General features: G+C 40.5%; 1 protein-coding gene across 1 annotated transcript in view; it reads right to left on the bottom strand.

Moving 5' to 3' along the window:
* Positions 1-353: 353 nt before the first annotated feature.
* The window catches only part of ATP10A (ATPase phospholipid transporting 10A (putative)), a 112,842-nt gene continuing 101,474 nt past the window's right edge, over positions 354-11,721 (bottom strand). Inside the window, exons 16-21 of the mRNA XM_065854375.2 lie at positions 9,079-9,204; positions 5,385-5,585; positions 3,145-3,225; positions 2,957-3,061; positions 2,438-2,625; positions 354-1,665 (exon numbers count right to left, since the gene is read on the bottom strand). Of these exons, the coding sequence (XP_065710447.2) occupies positions 960-1,665; positions 2,438-2,625; positions 2,957-3,061; positions 3,145-3,225; positions 5,385-5,585; positions 9,079-9,204 (1,407 nt within the window). The 3' untranslated portion in view covers positions 354-959. The remainder of the gene's footprint in view (positions 1,666-2,437; positions 2,626-2,956; positions 3,062-3,144; positions 3,226-5,384; positions 5,586-9,078; positions 9,205-11,721) is intronic.

Below are 11,721 nucleotides of genomic sequence, written 5' to 3'. Positions count from 1 at the left end.
AAGTCAGCTAGTCCAACACCCCCTGATTTAACCTGGCTGAAACAACAGCGAAGGTGCCTGACAAAACTCCACCCTGCTGGTCCTCTACCCCCTCACTAGCAAGCAGGACTGATTTCTTCAGCAAAACCAGCCTGCTCGTGGTGGTGCTCCAGCAAAGAGGATCACAGAGCCTCCCAGGACAAACTCTACAGCAGGCTCAATGCGCCAGCTCTTTGCCACCAAATCATTCCTCACCAACAAGCAGCAGCTTTTCTTCAGAAGTTGAACAGCTTGATGTAAGGCCATGACAGGCCAAATGCTCGCTGCTCCAAGGGAAGGGCTGAGTTACTATTAATGCCAGACTGGGAAGTCACTTTGCAACATGGATGGTCATTTATTTATTGTTTTATCATGACACATAAAATGCTATGGCTGCAATATCAAAATATGGTGTCACTTATAAAATACCAGTATTATTAATGCGGTGGTAAGATACTGTTAACATTTACAGAGAGGTGTATAATAATTCGATAGTTTCGCCTAGTGGTTTGCTCCAGTGACAAAACACCCTGGCAAGCAGATGATGGATGGAATACAGTGCCTATTTATTATCATGGTTTTTCCTCCTTGATTACTGAATGGTCTATAATGAAACCAATATTTGCGGCTGAATCTAATCCATTTGAATATGGTAGACAGGTCCTTTGCTTGTACAGTATGTGTCAGAATAAAAGAGAAGCATCTGAAAAATAAAGAGACGGCATTTCCTTACAAAATGAGATGAAAAAATAAAACTATAAATGGAATTTTCAAGTGTTTCTTTTTATATTTAAAGCTCTTATTTCAATATACTGTATTTAAACATTCTTAAATAATCATTCTGTACCTCTGATTCTATGTTTCATCCTTGGAAACAAATAGAGCAATCTCACTATAGATGTGTGCAAATAGAAAATATATAAATATATTTAAGGCACATGTCATAAAAAGGTGGTCTCAAAATTGTCACTTTTAGAATGATCAGCTTGGGTCCCTTTCATTTTGTCCTGCAGGTTATTCGAGCTCTGTTCTTTTAAGCCTTTGAAGTCCACCTGCAACGAAGGGCCAAGCACACACATACTGTCCTGCGTTTCGTTTTGTAAACTGCTTGACGACACCTGTAACGCAGTCCCGAGGTGGCTGAACAGCGGAGTTGATGTGATCCACTGCAACAAACTGAAGTCCGCTTCGTCGACTGCTGAGCTCCACGGGAACGTTGCTCCCACAGGCAGCCGTTCCGTCTCTGGAGTGCCGTGTTGAACGTCATGAAATCCCAGGGACCTTTCCAGGCTACTTGTTGATGAGGGGAGCTTGTCCTCCCCAGGCAACACAGCACCCTGGGGAGAGGCAGCCACAGGCTGATCTGTTCTATGCTCTGCCTTTGTGTGCTCTTGGAAAAGTGACTCACGTATTTGAGGAGATGTTGGCAAAGGCGTGCTTTGGTTAGAAGTCTTGCAACAATCACTAGCGTTTGAGCTAAGGCTTGGTGAGAAGCTGTCTGCAAAGGGTTGTGCCTGACGCGCTGTTTCCTTTACGTTCAACTTGGTCAGAAGATTGCTGCGAATCTCTGGGGATAGTTTACTCAACTGGCGTCCAAGCTGAAGCTGAGTTGGGAATAGTGTTCCCTGAAGGGTTCTGTACAGAAATCTGCAAGAGGAGAATGTGGACGTGAAAAGAACTGAAAGAAGGAAGTACTCAAGATATTATTAAGAGAAAATATCCAAGAAAAAAGTACAACACATACAAATAAGCAAGTTTTATGTGCCTTTCTTACGTTTGACACAGGAAAGCTTGCAGATGACAAGCTCTGGATGCTGTGCTAATGTTTTGATTAACAATAAGCACTGTAATAAATCTGCGCTTTAGCCAGTGATCCACCTTGTGTTTACATACAGTCTTTCATCTTTCCTGATGAGGAATCAAAGGCAACAAGGATCTGTCTGAAGGATTGGTCTCCTGCATCCACCAGTAGGTAAGTAAGTAAGTCCACAACACACTATCAGAATTTCTGTACTGTGAATGTTATGAGAGGATGGGCTGAATCTGGAAGCATCATGGAAAACCTCACAAGGTAGCAAATCTCTGCATGGCCAGGAGGTTTGACCAACAGTCTGCAATTATCCCATTCCTGTGGTCTATGGCCAGGAGCTGTGGTCTGTTCCTGTGGTCAGGAGCACAGAAAAGGTGAGACAAACTGACTTCATATGAACAGCTGCTGAAAAAAATTGACTTGCCTGGTGAAGCAAAAAGAAAGGATGGAAGTGGGGATTGGGGATGGGGGATTGGACTAGATGATCTTTCGAGGTCCCTTCCAATCCCAAACATACTGTGAAGTGGAAAAGGAAATGTTTCTTGCTCGTCCAATCATATGCATAAAATGCTTTCATATATGGAAAAGGTATGAGAGACGATACAATACCTGGGCAGCAATGCAACGACTGGTGATATAATGCAAGTGAAATAGAACATAGGGTCACCCATCAGCCTTTCCATGGTCCAGTAGGGATTGGATGGAGGATGGCATGCTGGGCAGGAAGCATTGTAAACCAGAGCCACAAAGAAAAACAAAATGATACTGAAGATGCAAGATGACCAGTGGAGAAAAGTCTAGAACAAAAAGCCAACAAAAGAATAATGATTCTTTATATCCTGAGAAATATGCTGTGATTCTCAATTAATAATTCTTAATTTCTGGAGACTAATCCATGCACAGCACCTAGTTTAGAGCCTTGTATTTTCAAAAATCCTTATTATAGGCACAACACTCCAAAACTGTCCACAGATCACAGTTTAAAACCTTTTTCATGTTTGCTTAAAAAGCTTGTTAAAAATAGAATGCACGGAGGGAATGAAACAACCATCTGTTTTTGAAGAATGACACTAAGAAAAGAGTTTGGTATATGCCAACGAGTTTCTATGTAGGCTGTGGATACCTTACCCAAGTTTTGGTTTCAATAGCCAAATGCAGTATGATGGTGAAAAGAGCTATTGTGGTGATGGGAGTTCCCCAGGAGAAGATATCCACCTCCGAATCATAGTAAGTCTGTAAAGAAGGAGACAGAATTTAGCCCAAGTGGTGTTGCCAGTTCTCCTCACAATGCTTGAAATAGAATACAAAACACTTACAAAATAGGGGATGAAGAAGCAAACGAGGCTTTGATACAGAGCATCGATCATGTTCATCCAAAACATGTGTGGTTGGTACTCCTGTGGCAAAAAAATCACAAAAATCAGAGCCTAATCAAAATGCTATTTGCTAGGATAGGTATTTTGAGGGGGATATTCCAATGGGCACTTTTAAGGGCTTGTGCAAACAGCTTCCCAACTTTCCCAATCAGTCAGATACTCTTGGAGGTGAAGTATGAAGAGTCCACCTGCAAATCACTCTGTTCTGGGGCAACACTGCCTTTCATTTTTTCTTTTTTTCTCCCCTGGCAAAGGGCGCAATTTGAATCTGACACTTGAGCCAGCAAACATTTATGAAGGTGCCCAACTTCATGCACTACAGTTAGACCACTGATTTCAGGAGGAGCTCTCTGAGCTGTAAGCACATCATGTACATACAAGCACCGAGTATTTATACACAAGAGAGAAAACAGGAAGTGCACACACAGATAGAAAAGCAGATCCGCAACAATGATCTTTAGCAAGTAAGGCAGCAAGGTATGCTATGTTATAAAAATGTAAATAAAAATATATCCACTCACATCTGTGTGTCTGGGCACAAAAATGCTCATTAAGAAACAACATTAAACTAACATTTTTGTTTAGAGACATATACAGTTGCAGGGGTATGGATAGTCATATAAAAGACTTGGATCTAAGGAAAATAGTTTGTAAATGACAAAATACTTATTTAATTTGGGGATATGGGCTACATCTGCAACCACTGGGCTCATCAGGGCTCTTTACCTCTATAGAGAATAATAACTGCAGCCCAAAAATGGGAATTGAAAGATGCTTAGAACATGTGGTTAAGCATTGGAACAGGTTGCTCAGAGGGACTGCAGAATCTCTATTCTTGGAAACATTCAAAACTGGACTAGATAAAGACCTGAGCACCCTTGTCTAGCTTTGAAGCAGTTTTGAGCATGGGACTGCATCAGATGGCCTCCAGAGGTCCCTTCCAACCTAAATTATTCTGTATTACAGGCTTTGAATCGGTGATATAGTTTTGAAAGAGATTTTACCTGAAGCAGGATTTTTGGCAAGTTTTAAAAATCCCTTTTTAGATAACTACTTAGAGAAAATGCTCACTAGATTTCAAACAAACTTAGAATGGTCTCTAGGCTTGCCTGTGAGAAATAATTGTACTGCGACCCTGGGAGACTTTTCAGTTTGCCAGCTGAAGCCAGGCAGACTCAACTTCCCAACATGCTTAAGCCATTACGAGATTTCTATTACCTTAAAAGTGTGCAAGAAAGGAAGGTATTAGTGTTCCAGATCTTTAAAGTGCAATGCACTGGAACAGAAGAAATGTAGAAAAGGGAAAAAAAACAGCTGGGTGAAAAAAAGAGAAATTGGACTAATGCACTAAAAATAAGTTACGCTAAAATTCCTCTTGCATCTTTCCAGCACAGTGTGTAGCAATGACACTGGATGTGTAGGGTACCAAATGCAGGGGTACAGTTCAAGGCAAAAGACACTCACTGTCTCCTCTCACAGGGCACAATGTCAGATCCTGTTAAGAAAGGTTTTTGCCTTGGAAGCAGTGTCTCAATGTGGACAGTTTTGCCAAGCAGAGAGATTTTCCCACAGTACACTGTAGCTGTAATTACCAGAAATGGTTTGGCTTGAATCTTGCCTGCAATTCCTTCTGTTTTCATTGTACAATTCAAGCAGATGGGGGACAAGGTGTTTTCAACAGACAAGTCAGCCGAGTGTGTCATCTGCTGGTGACAAACTCCCTCAGAGTCTATGTCTATCGACCTCCATGCTGACTCCTAAAGCCACCTTTCCCTCTGACTGTTTGTAAAGGGCTGGGGTCTGAAGTTTTGCGTAAGTGCTGTGAGGTTATTCTGTGAAATTCCACACTACTCTACAAGGTATAACCTGTTTTATTTTTGTAGTTATTTGCAAGCCTGGACCATGAGGCAGGTGTTCAGGTTTGGCTGACTTAAAAGCATCCAGCCCTCTCTCCTGTTACATATTTCAAAATATAGCTGGTTTTGTTTGTTTGTTTGTTTTAAATGTACTTTTTGCATTTAGATACTTTGACTCAGGTGAGAAATATTACAAAATAATAATAGTGACTTGACTTCTTAGAGTGTTTTTATCAGTCATCCACCCTTTGGGAACAGGATTGATTTTTTCATTGGAACTAAAGATGTCTAGGAAAATAATTTCAAAACGTAAGAAGTTTTTACCTCCATATTCTGGCCGCTTCTATAAAGCTGAGGTACAGCAATTAACATTTCAGCTGGCACATCCTTATCCAGCACACCAGTAATCAGTTGTGGCAGAGAAGAGAACAGCAAATTAAAGAAGATGAGATACCATTGATCAATCATCGACGAACCAGAGAACCCACAGTAGAACTGGTACCAGAAAAGAAGGGCCACAAACATCTGAAACAGAATGAGCAATGCTGTAAATATGACAAGATAAGCAGAGTTATCATCCCATTGTGTTCTGAAACCATTTTGACTCCAGTTCTGCAAGGAATGTCTATGAACACTAGACATTCGAGCAACTCTTCTAAGGACACTTTGTCTTTGACTTGCTGTCCTGATGCTCGGACCACTCGGCTAAGCTACAAACACTTGGCACACTTGCAAGTCTTTGTGCTGCTGGAACCTTAGATCTCATGAGTCAGACATTACTTCATACAAAATTACTTTTCAGTTTAAGTGAAACTATAAGGTGCACTTTAACCATAAAAATCTGTCCCAACCACCACTGACATCTAGGTGTATGAGTACTGATCTCACAGCACCTACATTACTATCATGAGAATAAGCATTTACATAATAATATCCTCTGCCAGCTTGAGAAGTTTTGAGAGGCTCAGTTGGTCAACAATAGGTAACTCACAATAGGGTTGTTCAGCCTGGAGAAGAGAAGGCTCTGGGGAGACCTTATTGTGGTCTTTCAGTACTTAAAAGGGGCCTATAAGAAAGATGGGGACAGACTTTTTAGCAGGGCCTGTGGCAATAGGACAAGGGGTGATGGTTTTAAACTGAAGGAGGAAGATTCAGGCTGGACATGAGGAAGAAATGTTTTACACTGAGGGTGGTGAAACACTGGCCCAGGTTTCCCAGAGGGGTGGTGGATGCCCCATCCCTGGAGACATTCCAGGCCAGGCTGGATGGGGCTCTGAGCAACCTGATCTAGTTGAAGATGTCCCTGCTCACTGCAGGGGGTTGGACTGGATGATCTTTGAAGGTCCCTTCCAACACCAGCTATTCTGCAATTCTATCATTCTATGAACTGCAGAAGTTTTTAGCAAAACCAACATGTGACTAGCAGCAGCAAGGGAGGTGAAATTGTAAGGTCTAGCTAAGTTGTCTTAACTATTCTCATAAAAATACAGACAGCTGAAAATTCTCCTACCACCTCTAGTATGGGTGTCAGCAGTGCTGTCAAAGCAAGCTGTACAAATAAATGACATTTCAGTAGTCAAGATTAAATCAGATTTTTTTCCCCTTATTTTTTTCTTTAATTAAACGAGTGTTTTATTTAATTTCAATTACAATGCTCCCTTACACTTCTGTGTATCACCCCCCTGAAAAAGTCAAAAGAAATTGAGAGAATTGAATTAGAGTTTAAATAAAAAAGGTTTCCTTTTTTCATCCCAGATGAGACTGTTTTATGAATGTTGCCCCAGACAGAATTTCTCAGTGAATGAAATATATATAAAAAAATCCCCAGTGCTGTCTTGCAGAGATAATGTATTAAGGGGAAGAAGGAGTGCATGCTTGTGCAGGTAGAATTTTATTTACATAAAAACCCTTTCCATCAAGTGCAGATATTTCCAGTCATGCTATGTTTTAGTACATATTTTACTTGTGTTTTATTATTATCTCCACCAAGACAAACATCTTCTTGGATAAGTCATCTGAGTTTCCAAATGTCTTTTACAGCAATTTGGAGTTTAAACTTTGAGTTAGGTTCTAGTGGAGAATGGGAAATCTCATAATATGAAGAAATGGGGAAAAAAGCACTTGAGGAAAGAGAAAACTTGCAGAACATCTGTGGTGTAGCTATCTTGACTCTCTGAGGAGACTCATCCAGAACAGTCTCCTTGCAAAAGGATCACTTTTGAATATTCTTTCCGTGAGGGCAGGCGCTGTATCAGACATATTCATGGTCTATATGCTGGGTACCACCCCACGTTTTGAGAGTCAGTAGCAACAAGTATTGCTCAGAAAGCTCTCAAGGCTGCCAAAGCAGGGCCAACACAAAGAGATATTCTTCAGCTATATTCTAGCCTTGAGGCAGCAGCTTCTGAAAATGTCTTACTAAAAATGGCAAGCGAAATAATACTCTTAATCAAGGGGAGTTGTACCAAAGGAAATGGAAGATTTTACAAGAGCTGAACAAAAATGTAGATGTATCAACAACATCTCTGGCTGATGATTGCTGGAATGCCTTATGTGTAATACCACTTTTTGTTTGTTTTATTTCAATGTATGATGGCTCTGCATACACTTCTTAGAAGTTCAGATTTGATACTGTCAAGCCAAAGTGTATTGTGGAAACCATACAGCACTGGGATGAGAGTACAGATGTTCAGCATCATTCAGGATTGAGCCTTAAAACTCAGGCATTTGAACACCAGCATGTATTTCACTGTTGTGCTTCAAAAGGTGGCTCTTCACTCGGGGCAGCGTTATTTAAATCAGCTTGCTATTTCAGCCTCAGGCAGCAATTCAGACTGTCCAAATCCCTTCTTTCTCTTGTGTCTGCGAGGGTGCTTGCATGAAGTTTCTGATCAGACCACAGAAAGTATGTGAATACATCTGTGTTAACACAAAGATGATTTATTAATTCTTTAGCTCTCTCAGGTATTCCTACGATGTTCAAAATTTTGAGCAAATGATCTCTTCATAAAATACCTACCTCTAGAGTGAAATGGGACAGGGATTAGCCAGGTCAAGAGGAATGTGTGTTAAAAAGTTGCCACATAAAAAAAAAATGACTATTAGATTACATTTGGAAAGCAACTTTAACAAAATTGAGAGCTACTTTTTTCTGATATTGAGGATAAAATTCAGTCTCCTGCTCGCAGTTCACACATTGCCCCCTGGAGCAGAGGGCAGAGAGCTCTGGCTCTCTTATTTTTTCTAGTTCTTCATTTCCCTTGCTCCCAAGGTGATTCGCAGGTGTTGGCAGTGAGCAGATCCGTGTGCCTGCCAGTGACTCCTGCACAGCTGGAATTCTTGGTTATCTTGTTAGGCAGTTTTCAATCAATCATCTTTGTACTCCAAGGTCAATGCAAAGGGCCTTTGTTAGTGCCAAGGAACTGAGGTGCTACTGGCTCAGTGCTCAGTACTGGACTAACGCCTGTTTCATACATCAGGCAGAAAACGCAGACCCGTAGTCTGTTCTTTACTAGAGTGTGCTTCCTTTCTAATGAACTCTTTTTAGTTAGTTGGAACTAAGAGAAATCAAGAAAAAACACCTTCCCATCTGAGGCACAGAGAGGACTAAAATTGTCTCAGGTCACTGGGGAATATGTACAGTGAATCATAAGTAACAAAGAGATAGGGTCAGGGAGAGAAAACACACTCAACTGCTACTTTGGACCAACACTGGATGGCTTTGGCATTAAAGAATCCTGTGTCTAGCCAGCTAAAGTCGGCAAAACTGCTCTATAAAGAAACTTTTCTTAAGCAGTGCTTGTTATTTCTGTTACCTAATTTGCACATTCAGCAGCACAGTGTAGCTGTTATGGAGTGGGTCCTGTATTTCTGCAAATGGCAGCCAGTTGTCTTTCAACTCTGCAAATTTCTTTGCAGCTTATTTATAAATCATTTGAAGGCTGACCTAATGCTCACTTAGCACAAAATAAACCCTGGAAACATGCGGTACCATAAAGCTGCCAAGTTGAACACTTACTGCATTTTTGTAGAAGAAATACAGCACCATGTTGGCGAGTCGGGAATAACACCAGTGGCCATGAACAAGTAAGAGTTTCTCCAAATGTCGGAACCTTGGGATTGCAAAGTCGCTTGCCATCACTGCCTTTAATGAAAGGAAAGTTGGAATCATTATTCATTTTCAACACCAACAGTGAATCGAATAATCTTCTCAACTCATACAGTCCGTGGAAATCATACTGATAAAGAATGAAATCCATTACAGCGCATCTGAAATGCAGCTATTGCTGCATGTTTTTGGGAATATCCATGAGAAAACCTGGTGGCTTGGCAGAACATGCAAGGTAACTCAGTCTTTGCCCAGGGGAGATTATTATAGTCTGTGTTCTAGATGGTGACAAGCAGCAGCAAAAAGCGAGAGGTGACGACTGCAGTTGCACGAGGATGAAGGCCCAGGGTCCACCTGTGAACATCTTGGTAGCTCTAACATCTTTCTCTGTAAAAACTACAGAGTACTTACAGGGCAAAATGGATTTCCAGAGAATAAAATAATAAAAGGACGATTAAGTGGTTGCGTCATAATTACTGGACTTTAGAAGACAAAACAATAAAAATATTAGTTTTAATTAACATTTGCAATCCTGGCTTATATAGTTTACTCAGCTGTCCTATCGGTATTGTAAGGGATTTTTGAAATTGCACTTCTCTAAAACTGTCTATGAGAAAATACCACACTAGATGAGACTCTTTTGGGACTTCACAGACTGCCAAATCACATTGACAAAATGAATCACCCAGTTTCTCTCTACTTCTGACTAAGATTTAGGACATCTAGATGAGTCCTTCTTGTAAATGATGGTGTTATCACAGTTGTTTCATGATCTTCCATATCACTAGGATCACATTAAGATTTCGTTTAATATTATTTTACATTTCATTTTCTATTTTGGTATCACCTTTTTTCTCACAGTTCAGCAAAAACATGAGGAAAGGTGAAAATCTCCAAAGGAGCAAAGTCTTCCTCACACTCTGCAGGGTATATTTTGGCTCTATTTTTAAAAGAAAGACATCTTTCTTTTTAATTTTTCCTAATTTCCTTTCTTGGTAAATCATCAAAAGGGCTCAGTTTTCCCAAGTAAGTGCTCGTAGAAGCTATTAAAATAAACTCTAAACCACTATGCAAGAGAAGGTGTACTAACGCATTGTAATTTTAGCAGCAGATGTACATAAGTACTGGGACATTTTTTAATATGTTGACACATCCTGGGATTTCTCAGGTACTGAGACATACTTGTTATAACCTCTCTGCACAGAACACTCTGATTTGTCATGGAGATATACAGCTGTCTTGCAGTTTGAAGAGAACAGAGCCGTGGTATGTCTGCTTCCTCGTCCTCCACCCCATCTCAGCCTATTTCAACGTTAAAACGAAACTGCTAGCTTCCTTTCATTTGCGCTTCTGACATAGTACTTCACAACACATTGTGAGAGATGTCGACGTTTTTTTCTTTTTTATTCCATTTTGATTACAGTGAGGAACACAGTGGAGAAGATAGTGTTATCCAATTACATTTGCATGTTTATTTCATCTCGAAATATCCCCTTGATTTTCACATTTTTATTTTTTCTTCCAGCTTTTTCACAGGAAAAAGTGATTCACACTCCACATGCTTCCATAGAATGGGGAAAGAAGTAAGAAAATAAATCAGAGAGTATTGCTTTTTCAGACATCTAAATGTTCAACGCCTTCTGAATACCTGAATGTGTAAGATTTTGACAGTTGTTTATAGTAAAGAGGCCTACATGGTTCCTTAGGACCTTGCAGTAAAGGAAGGGATCTATAAACACTTTCCACTCTGTTGAACTTTAATTTTAAAAGAAACCCCAACAAACAGGTAGTTTAATGGGTTAATGAGCAAATAGGTTTCAGATTTAAGTACACTGCAAGAGCCAGGGCATTTGAGGGCTGGTTGTTCTAAGTGTATGAGCTCAACTGGAAGTGGAATAATGGGGAGAGGAGTAAAAAAATGCTACGAGCACTATATGTCTGCATTAGAAAGAAAGTGATCTGAATTAATAAATAGATCATAGAAGCTGATAAGTTCATAAGAGATGATAAGACTCAAGGAGTTTGGGGCAGACTTTATTGAGCTGATGGGCTTGGAGAGGAGCCCACAAAACCAGTCTGCTCTGGAGTCTCTGGAGTCTGAACTGCCTGCAGAGTGATACTGCAGAAGTTATCCAAAGCTCTCGGAGCCTGATGAAGGCTGTGGAACAATAAATACACTCAGTATCAGCTTAATCCAAGACTCCCTTTTCTCCTGCCCTCTCTGGTCATCAAAGTCAGACTCATAGTGTATGTCTGGGATGCCATAAGCACAATGAATAGCTCAATATTTTTTGTGGTAGCATCTTTCCAGTCTAATTTATTGCTGCTAACATGTTTGGAAAAGCAGTTTTAATGGATTGCAGGCCTAAAATCTGTCTCTTTGAAGAGCACTGATGGACATCCCTTTTACCCTGGAGATTACTTTGACTGAACCTACTGGATGATTACAAGAAAGAAAACAAGGGTAATAGCTCTGCTGGGTCAGGTTGAAGACCATCTTCCCTAGTATCCAGCCTCCAACGATGGCCAAGAGAGGATGCCCTTGGAAGTGTA

This window comes from Patagioenas fasciata, chromosome 1, assembly GCF_037038585.1.
Source record: "Patagioenas fasciata isolate bPatFas1 chromosome 1, bPatFas1.hap1, whole genome shotgun sequence".
NCBI lineage: Eukaryota > Metazoa > Chordata > Aves > Columbiformes > Columbidae > Patagioenas > Patagioenas fasciata.
This window is presented reverse-complemented; position numbering and strand designations above follow the sequence as displayed.